Source organism: Caretta caretta, chromosome 5 (assembly GCF_965140235.1).
Source record: "Caretta caretta isolate rCarCar2 chromosome 5, rCarCar1.hap1, whole genome shotgun sequence".
NCBI lineage: Eukaryota > Metazoa > Chordata > Testudines > Cheloniidae > Caretta > Caretta caretta.
This window is the reverse complement of record NC_134210.1, coordinates 39795313-39806710: the sequence shown is the minus strand read 5'-3', so window position 1 is coordinate 39806710 and position 11398 is coordinate 39795313. Positions and strand designations below refer to the sequence as shown.

The 11398-nt window shown below is 40.1% G+C and overlaps 1 protein-coding gene across 1 annotated transcript in view; it reads right to left on the bottom strand.

Moving 5' to 3' along the window:
• Positions 1-8624: 8624 nt before the first annotated feature.
• ZSWIM6 (zinc finger SWIM-type containing 6) overlaps positions 8625-11398 on the bottom strand; it is a 167365-nt gene continuing 164591 nt past the window's right edge. The window contains exon 14 of the mRNA XM_048850294.2: positions 8625-11273. Within this exon, the coding sequence (XP_048706251.1) occupies positions 10411-11273 (863 nt within the window). The 3' untranslated portion in view covers positions 8625-10410. The remainder of the gene's footprint in view (positions 11274-11398) is intronic.

The window sequence follows — 11398 nt, the reverse complement described above, 5'->3', positions numbered from 1 at the left end:
GTGGTTTGAGCATTGACCTGCTAAACCCAGGGTTGTGAGTTCAATCCTTGAGGGGGCCATTTAGGGATCTGGGGCAAAAATGGGGATTGGTCCTGCTTCAAGCAGGGGATTGGACTAGATGACCTCCTGAGGTCCCTTCCAACCCTGATATTCTATGATTCTATGATAAACCAGAAGTTTCACAGTGCGATAAGCAGCAGCAGTGCCATTTGAATGCATCCAATTAGATCATCTGCCCCACACCTCAGGTAAACAGACCAGCTGGGCAGAGGCACTGACTTCGTGGGTGTTCCGGGGGTGGAACAGCCATGGGAAAAAAACAGTGGGTCTGAGCACCCACCAGCAGCCCTGCCCATCAGCTTCTTCTACTCCCTCCCAGCGCCGCCTGCCTGGTGGTGATCAGCTGTGTTCAGAAGGCACTGGGGGAGCACAAGGGTAGGAGTGGGGGCCGGAAGAGGTGGAGCAAGGGTTGAGCACACCCCGAGAACTGGGGAAGTTGCCGCTTCTGCATCTGGGTACAAAACAAAATGCAGATTAAAGATCAATTTGTCCATTGTCTGATGTTTAGAGTTTTCCATAACTAGAGAGCTAATTTATTTGCAGCATATACACTTATTGACAATGGCTGTGCTTCCTACTTATTTCTGATGAAAGCTCTGACATTGGAAAGTCCTCTTTTCTTTCATGTTGAGAATTGCTACTTGTTAGCCGTCATCTTTTACAGCCTGCCTTTCCTATTTAAGGAAGCTGATACACACAAAATGGATGACTATAAAACTTAGAACAGCATCATATCGCTTCTTTGCGAAGCGCCATCACTTCTTTCTCTATTGAGAACAATGTGTATGGACCTTAATCATCTATAAGGGATAGGAACTGACCAGTTTAAGGTTCAAGGCTTTGACAGAGGATTAAATCAACACACTTTAGTTACCATGTTAAATAATAAACCACAGCACATTATTATAAACGAATCACTTGGTCTGTCAGTGGCTTAAACGAAGGCAAATGGTCAGGTATTTCACATTCTATGATATGGTAAGTTGGCAAACGTTGGCTTTTAAATTCACATATACCTCCTACCACGATCACCACTCCTTGGTCTCTCATAGTCAGTCATTCATGAACATTTCTCCTTTGGGTTTTTAGTTAAAATGTAGCCCACCTCATGTTCACCTCCAAAATTGCCCACTGGACTGTCCAACTGTCCATCACATGTTTACACATATAACACAGGAACTGCTCCTGAAATGAACACATGGTGGAGAAGCAGTGTTGCAAACTCGCTCACTTTTTATCACGAGTCTTTTGATATTTTACTTTTTTTTTAAGCCCCAGCTCCTGGAATCATGGGATCATATGGGAATCTCAGCTTTCATTAAAAAAAAAAGGCTCTAGCCTTCATGGATGTAAAGAAATGTTTGAAAGCATGAATCCTAAAGGCACAAAGACTAGAAGGCAAATAAAATGAACCCTAAGTTGATTATTTTTAAAAATCTCCTGAGTTTTGAATGTTTGGGGATGACTAAACTGGGTAAGGTAGAGTCATAATACCATCTTCACAGTCACATCACCCTGTCCACAGACACAGAGGTACCGTACCCTTTGTTTGTTAGAGATACTATGGTGACCCATGGCAGTGTCCTACATTGAAAACTAACCTTGCATCTGGGCTTAAGTATCACCCCCAATCTTGGGAAACTCTCTCAGCAAGGATATTAGATACATTTGAGAACATCCTGGAGAGTGGATCAATATTTCTGTATTATTAAAATCAGCAGCAGATGGGAAAGGCTGAGCTAGAATGGAGGTCTCAGCATGCTTCAGGAATGCAGAAATTGAGATATGCAGTGGTCCCCTGGCACATTATTATTTGTTTGTATTGACGTAGCACCCATAAGGTCCATGAAAGGTCTACAATATATTGAATATTTGGCAGGGGTTTTTGGCTTGTTCCCTCACAGCTGCCCCTCCACCCCATAGACATTTTCAGCTGGTTGAGTTCTTATAGTAGAGTAGGTGAAAGTGGGTCAGACCAGTTTGAGAGGTTTAAAGCACAAAAAGTCAAAAGAAGCCAGGTACAGAGGGCTGGTGGCTGGTACAGCTTTTGCAACAGCATCTGCTTTTCACAGCTTCCTCTTGTGTCTGAGTCTGGCAGGCTGAGGATGATTGTGAAGAGATTCTTCACATAAATGTGTTTCCTTCAATGACATGAACAGGACAGGTACTATGTCTTCGGCTTTTGACGTGATGAGTGTATACTTTTAGTTACCATAGTAATACAAAAAGAAAAGGAGGGCTTGTGGCACCTTAGAGACTAACCAGTTTATTTAAGCATAAGCTTCCGTTAGTCTCTAAGGTGCCACAAGTTCTCCTTTTCTTTTTGCGAATACAGACTAACACGGCTGCTACTCTAAAACCTGTCATAGTAATATTGTAACATGCTTAAAATGTCAATTAGATGCACAAAAGAAATCATCGTGTTTTCCTCATGACCACATATTTCCACCCATTAAAAATACAGCACCTCTTATAGTTTTACACTAAGAGAACAAAACAGATCTATTATGCTACTTTCCCTCTGCAGCCTTGGCAGAGACAAAAAGATTAAATTTTGCTCTTATTTTAACAGGTATCTTAAAATATAGGAACAGTATGGAATGGAGTTTAAGCAGGAAGTTTTAATTAACTCCTGATCTGCTATTTGCTAATTCATGGTCTGGAATTTGAGGCCACAAGTCCAAAACTATCGTTCTTGTTCATCAAGGGCAGAGGTATTAACAAGAGTTTGGCAACACTTCTTCCATCATTGCTGTTCTTATGGTCTTCCTCCCTCCACAGCTTCCATAGCATAAGCCAGATTCATCCTCCATGCAGGCCCCACAGACACCATGGAGTTACAGCAAGGGGAACTTTGGTCCTATATCTATCAATAAACATTTGACATATCCCTAATCACACATACCTTATTTTCTTGCCTCACCCTTCCAACTGGCTGTGGAAATAGGGACACTTACCTCCAGAATGTGAATTATCAGAAAAAAGTTTATTTTCTGGGATTTGGGCAAGAATTCAGATGCAACAGAGATGAGGGTCATATAAAGACCTAGGCAGATGGAGCCAATCCCAGACAGGTCTTGATCTCATCTCTTCTGATCTCCAAGAAAGGAATCACAGGAGGTTCCACTCTTTTCTGCTTTATCCAATGATCTGTGGACATTTCCTACCCACCTCCAAATAGAACAACTCAGCTAGGGTGGTGATGCACACACTTTATTTGTATACCCCTCAATTCACATGGTCATGCCACGCACGGGGAACAATAGGTGTGTGCTGAAGCTTCTTAAAATTGCAGCGATCTCAGGTAAAGACGAAAGAGGGGAACACCACCGAAAACCACAGTAAACACAAAGTTGCATACAGGGCTCTGATCAATCATTTGCACCTGGACTGATAGGGCAGCATATATCCCAGAAATCACGACACTTGTAATTTACTGAAAGCTGTGACACGGACATTTCTGCATCTCCGTTTGGCTTAACTGACGTTGTTGAAGGATCCCATCATGGGACACCAGGAACATGGGATCTACTATCAGTAAATGACTATAGTCTACCCTCTTAATAGTGAGCACTCCAGATACTAGGTTTCAAGTCCATCATAAAAGGACCATTAGCACATAAGCATTAAATGTTTGAATTAGTTATTCAAGAAAGGAAACTTAAGTTGAAAAACTTCCTTCCATTGAGCCCCCATGGTATCACAGGTGATATGTAGCAAGATGATTACTTTTATTATATTACTGTAGTGTCTAGGAGCCCTAGTCATGGACCAGGGCCCCATCATGCTAGGTGCTGTACAAACTTGATAATTACTATCAGTTTTTAGGTTAAATTCCAGTGTTTTTAGCTGATACAGGTCAATAGGTATTTTGACCGTGTGACCTCATTGGCTGCAAAGAGCAACACAAGGGCAATTTTTCTTTCCCAGAGTACAAGTATCTGACACCACCTTTAGGTAGGGTGACCAGACAGCAAGTGTGAAAAATCGGGACAGGGGTTGGGGGTAATAGGAGCCTATATAAGAAAAAGCCCCAAATAGCGGGACTGTCCCTATAAAATCGGGACATCTGGTCATCCTACCTTTAGGGAATGATCAGGAATGTTCCAGCCGAAAGCCTTATTACTACTTCTGGTTAGGAGTCCCAGTAAAATATCTTATAAGCTCCACTTACTGTAGTAGCACAATGAAGTATCCTCTAACATTTATCGACTGCCCTTTGTCATAGCACAAGCTCCAAGCATGAACCAGACCAGCTTGTGCTTTAAAAAGCATAAACACTGTTTATATGGACATGGTTAATTAAATAGATTTGTTTGCACATGCCAATGCGTTATTACTGAGAGTACTAGCCATAGCTGCAGGCCGAGAAAGCAACAGAATTCAGCACCGGTTACCACAATGGTGGTTTCACAGCTTCCCACCCAATACTTGGTACACTTGAACTTGAAAATGGAGGTGTGTTTTGTAGCAGGCATAGTTACTTTTTGAGTTACATCCTGCACTAGGACAGAGCAGAGCAATTGACTCGGGTTGGAGGTGCTGACTGTACGACAGAGAGAGATTTGTAAAGCAGTCTCTGTACCAAACTTGGAGGTAATTTCAAGCGACAAGGAATTTAACCAAATTTATGCCTAGTGCAATTCCACGGGCTTTGATGGAATTTCAGGAGGGATGAATCTGACCCAGTCAATCTAAACTGGCATGACCAATGCCTTCAAACCCCTCTATATATAAAGCACCAATTGTGACTCACTGAGGCGTAACTTACTCTATAATTTGACAAAACTCTTCAGAAACAAAGCAAAAAAAAAGTTTTACACCTTTCGTTCACAGAGAATTTAGAAAGCTTGCAGCATTAAACCCACTTTTTCTTTAGTGACAGGAGTAAGTTTCTATGAATACAATGAAATCAGATGAGTGATGGAACATTATGGGTTTTCCATGGAATAAAAACTAGTTCTGAAGGTATACAATAAAGTTCATATTTAAAGTACTTAAGACCCAGTTCTATTCTTGCCTTTATACTCACATGGTAAGCTCTTTGGACCAGGGCCATCTTTTTGCTCTTTGTACAGCGCCTAGCACGATGGGGTTCTGGTCCATGACTAGGGCTCCTAGATGTTACAGTAATACAAATTAATTAAATGAATAACCCTATAGTATCAAAGATGCAGGCCTCCTGAATATGTGCACTGCTTTTTTCTAGTACAGGAACAGTTAATCAACCATCTAAAGCTCAGATTCTACATATCAGAAGGTTTACTCTCCTGAATTAATTTAATCTGGTACTGTAAGGTATATCCACAGAGATTTACAGTTTCAGACTACGTTCTGACACCTGAACTACCAATAGAAAGCGTACATGCATCTTACCTTTCCATTTCTCTCTCATGTGTTCTTACAAATTCTCTTCTCTGTTAATTCCATATGCTCCAGGTCTGGAGTAAAACTGTAGCACTAAAGGAAACAGATTTTGAGATAAAGAAATGAAGAGCAGACAGTTAAATTACAATGATCCCTTTGTCCGTGAGACTAATGTATATCTACTACTTCAGGAAGTTTATGTCACAGGCCCAACAGTTTCTCCTGAAAAAACCACCACCACCACCACCTGAGGTGGAAATAAAATAAGGGTTCAGAACCTCTACAAAGCAAAATGAAGACAGACCCAATTCCATTGAGAAACAGTCTCTCCCTAGCTCTGATTTAGACTGTGAACATATACAGGCAGAGGGGCAAAACAGAAAGTACAGCTACAAGTAAAAGCTTCAAGGGGTTTGCAGGTTGCCAGACAAGCTTCTCAGAAGTGGTCATTGAGACAAACACCAGCTCTTTGAAACTTCACCTAAAGTTACCAGAGGAAGGATGATCCAGTGGTTAGGGCACTGGCCTATAACACATGACCCAGGTTAATTCCTTGCTCTGCCACCAACTTTCTTTGTGATCTTAGGGCAAGTCACTTAGCCTCAGTTCCTCATCTGTAGTACAGAGGATTACTTTCCTATCTCATAAGGGTGATGTGAGGTTCTCATGGTGACCATGGGCAGTAAGGAGCTATATGGTGCAGGAGAGAGAAATATGTTTTTATCCACATATTTGAGCACATGACTCCCTTACTCAACTGATATCGTCTTTCAAAATCAGTATTCCTTTTTTCATTGGCTCTATGGTAAGCCTTCTATTGATAAGCAGTTCATATCCCCTTGGTTCACGTTAACATGGACCTCACCTTATAGAAATTTGAAATGCCTGCTTTATTAGACAACCCTATGGACCAAATTCAGCACTGGAGTAAGATGATAAAACTCCTATTGAAGTTAATGGTTGTTGCATGCATTTATGTCAAGGCTAATTTTAGCTCAAAAGGTTTTTAGGTTTCTCTTTAAATGGGCTTCAATTTTGCCACTGTCCACAATAATGAATCTTCTGTAGGAAGGATGCCCACCTGAAGAGGTAGGTAATCACTGAGCTACATCCTAAGGCCAGATTGAGTTCTTTCTCTCTCATTCTTCATTATCCATTGGGGGGCAGGTACCTGCATCATTCTGTCTACACCGCTTCTAGAATAAAGGTCTTTTGTTTTAAAATTAGGACATCAACATAAGTCCTATCTGTGGTCCTGAGTGCTGGGTTTATATTTTTTTTTAAAAAATAATATTCTTCATCCTCACTAGAGGAGTTGGGATCTTTAAAGTCCTCTAATTGGACTCTGCTTATTGCCAAAAAGCCACTCTTATTTTCAAGAATCGCATATAATCTTCATGAGGCCTATAGAACAGTCGTAACATAGCACAGGAAGTAGCCAGATGAAGAAAAGAAGGATACAGAAGGGACCAAAGCCTATGGAAAGCTGATATTGTTGAATTATGACAGCTTGGCTGTTAACTGCCTTGGGCTGGTAGTCAGACATGCATTTTACATCAGATATGGCACCAAATTTCAGATCCTCCCACCCTCCCATTGTCATCTAACTGGCACAAGCCTCACAACACAACAGATTTGTGGGCACAGTGGCAATGCTTTGACATTTTTATTCATTAGTTGCTAATTCTCCCTTCATCTTAAGATATCTTAAAGGTACCCAAACAAGAGGATGGAACAATCACAGGAAGGGGTCAAGTGGGGGAATTCAGAGTATACAGGCTAAATTTATTGCAGGGCAAAAGCAATGCCTGGTGGGTCTGAGGTTGAACAAAGGAACAGAACTCTGCAAATGAAGTGAAGAATGAGTAACTAGAAAATAAAGTAAGTGTCTAAGTCAAATAAATCCTAAAATGAGAGCACAAGAGTGGTCAGTTCCGTGCAAAGAGCAGTCACAGTAACTGGGGTGTTCCCATTCATTTGGTTTTAATTTGCAAGATGTACTATATACATACAGATCCATTATTAATGGTGTCAAAATATTCAATGATAGAGTTTGGAAGAGGGCAGAGAAAATCCAGGATGTGCATCTGCACAGATGACTATTGTTGAAGGTGTTAAGATTTCAGCCCAGCAGTGTACAAAATATCTGTTTTACGTGATATTGTTGATATTCTGGTATCACACATGTACAGAGAAAAAATGTTTAGGCCCAAGTTAAGTGTTTCTGACTATAAAGCAGCAGGCTCTATTACCGCAAGTATCATTCACATACAAGAGGAGAGTCTTCACGTATCTAATATTTGCTATGAACAGAGCTATTTTGCAAATTAATGTGGGTCACTGGCACCTTCTATTATACAAGTGTTGTCTCAGGATTGGTATAGATGAGAACCTTACAGTGGAGCCAACCAGAGTCTCGCTCTCGCTCTACAAATGAGGGGGCATTTTAGTGTCGTCTGGTTTCTGTGCAACTCAAACTCATCCCCATTTTCTATTTTGCAGCTGATAGAATATTAAGAATAGGGCACTCCAGTTACAATGGAACATTTCCCTCCCCAGCTCCCAGAAAGCTAACTAACCACACAGATCAGGATTCATTAAGATCATGAGAACTGCATTAGACCACTTCACAATGAGTGCTTCAGAAAACAGGAGGGATCCTGGATGTTGACTGGTGAGTGACTTGAAATACGGTGTGGAACGAACTGTTCTACATACTGTGGAGTACAGAAAATATACAAGTAAACTGAAAATAAATAGGAAAAAAGTACTGGGCTACCACATATACAAGGATTTTTCAAGTTTCTCATGTCAACCTAACTAATGCCATTCTATGAAAACGATTCATCTCCTCTACTTTCCATGCTGGGAGAGATGTCTGAACTGGCTTCATGATACTACAGGCTCGGCATCTTTCTTAGCAAGCAGCATTAATTCTTTCCCCATATGCCTTATCACTATATCTTTTGTCTTTATGCAAGAATGGGTAGAACTGAAATTTTTGAAAAATCACCAGTTACAAATCTGATTTTTTGGGAAACCAAGGTTTTGTTTCCCAGTATACAGACTGCTAAAGAAATGGCCATGGATTATCTTAATACAGTATTACACCAAGCATAAAAGCTGTGGCATGTAAGACATATAAGCTACACTTGCAGAATTCAGCTGCAGTGACAGACACCATAAAGGAGGCAGAATCAACTTTCAAAAAACTAATTTTAATCAAAACAAAAAATTGTTGATCATTAACAAGTTTATAAAACAGTGATTTAGTTACATAAATAAATTGATATCAGTGTATCAAATCTGAATTACTTTCAACTTCATGAGCATGTTTACATGGGTGATGAAGTACAACCTCTTTACCTATTATAATAAATAAAATGGAGAGCATGAAATTGTTTCTCTAAACAAAAATACCTACAAACATACCTCTAGCATGTTCTCTAATGAAGGGAACAAGAGACACTGGACAACTTTTGCACCAAAACATAAAAACTGCTTTAAAAAGCACAAGGATACAGAACCATCAGCTAAAGTAAAGACACTATACTGTAACCAAAGTTGGTATTTAATAATATAATGAACAGTTTGGTAGTTAGATCTCCAGTTTGGTTATTTTAAAGCATTAAGACAAGGCAAGATAGAAGGCTGCTTTTGTTTGAGTAATTCTAGAGAAAATAAAATATATTAAAAAATAAACTGAAAAGTAGAACAGTCATACCAACACAACTTTCTGTCCTGCACAAAGTCAAAATACCTATGCAGCATATATATATATATATATAAAATATTATATATATATGTTATTTGTGCACAAAGGTTAGCTTATTATTAGCTCACTGCAAAGGCGTAATGTATCATGTCAATTATTTTGGAAAACATTTTGTGTTTTGTGTCAAAAAGGATATTTCTTTAAGTCTTTTAGGCTAGGAGGCACAAACCCCACTTCTGGCATACTGTATTCTTAATGCTAAGGCTTGCTGCTCTGGCTGTGTATTTCGTTGTCCCTCTTTACTATAGTGCCTGTTACAAGCATGTGTGTATGTGTGTATACATATACATATATATGTATACACAGGTTGTATAAATATATATATATATAAAATTTCCCCCAATAGGTATCAGTCCAACCATGCAATCCAAAAGGTGGCTCTGCATAGATGCCCAGCATATAGTTCACCACCTGAGCCAACCCCGAAGCAAGGCGCACTTTAGTCCTTCTGATAGGTTTTCTTTTTTTTTTGTTTAAAACCAAGCTACTGCAGCTTCAAGTATTTTGCATTACATAGAATTTTTTTTTATAAATTAGTTAATGTTATATTTTTCAATATTCAGACATATACTATAATATATATACAGTACAATAAATGCTCTCATTCTTTTTTTTAATTTTTTTTGATAAATCCCTGAGAATGTATGTTGACAGTCGCTAAGTTTCCACATGCACAAGCATTGTGTGCCATGCTTCTGGATGAACAGCACTGCAAAGCCACGTGGTCAGCCTTTTAACTATTAGTATTTCATTTGTTGGTTTGTTTAACTATGCTGAAATGTAAGGATGAGTTACAAAGGAGTAAAGCTGGATCCATTCGAGGTACTTATCACAGGATGGAGGTGTTTGGTTTGGTTTTTAAAGCCATTGCAATATATAGTTTTGTTTTTGAGGCTGTGAACGTATACAGAAAGAACAGGAGAGCAATGTGGGCTTTTGCCACTTGACAACATATACTCAGTGTAAACCAAACCTTTTTTTAACCTCTCTCTCATACAAAATAGAAAAGAAAAAAAAAAGGAAAAAAAAAGGAAAAAAAATAAACACACAAACTTTCACAACATGACAATTTAGTTTGCAAACTCAATATAACTATACACATATAATACCGGTGTGGCTCTGTTTCTTTAAGTTAAAAAGGATACAAAGGCAGGCTCAAGTAAAAACAAACCACCCTCCCCCCCACCCCCCGCCCTCACACATTTTCGTCAACCAAACCGTTCACGAACCAACATCATCAGTTTCTTTTTGCCTTTGTAGATTTGTTTTAGGTTGTCAATAAACTGTGTAAACTGAATGTGTCCATCATGAGCCATTAAGAAAGTCTCTCGGGCCTTACTAAGGAACTCTATAAACTCACTATAGTGTCGAGGGCTGATGTGTGTGAGTCGTGAATGTGTTGTATTAATGTAGGCTCCAATCGTGGCATCCAGGAGTTGCCTTAAAGGGGCTTTGTCCAGTGACATGAGCTTCCCAGAGTTCCTCCTTCCATGAAGTCCCACCATCCCAGGTGTGGTCAAAGTACACCTACGCAAAATGTCTGACAGTACTGTTGCACATTTGACACTTTTGACCACCAGAGGTATTATAGCTGCAAGCTCATTTTTCCCAAGGGAGTGGCTGAGCGCACATGCCCACAAAACGTCATTAATGGCAGGGTGTGTGTCCTGATTGTAACTCAGGTTGAGATGGTTCATGGCCAAAGTGGCCAGCTTGTAGGCCCGCATAGGGTAACCACGATGTTCCATATAGCGTGCTATAGTAAAAAGCTGCGTATAGCTCATGCCTTTTGTAGCAGCATCTAGAACAATTTGGTAAGCGGTCTCAAAAGCTATGTGATCCTTTTCACATAAGGTCAGTGCAGAGAGGGCACAGTTTTGAGGATCCTTCATGGCACACTGTAGGGCAAGCGTCCTAGCACTGCTGGCCAGTTTCTCCTGCTGATGGCAGTCCAGATGCAGACGGACAATGGTGCTGTTGGACATCACGGTTGTCGCAACAATACTAGTGGCCTCGGTTGGAGTGAAAAGCGTAAACCAGTTCTGCATGATGCTATCCAGTGCATAAACACCTGTGAGAGATCAGAGACAGGATCATCAACAATTGACAATCAATAGGATTCAACCAGAAACAGGCTTTCACCGTGACTCGGTTTTTTTCAAACTAAGCCTAGTAGGTTATCAATACATCCAACCA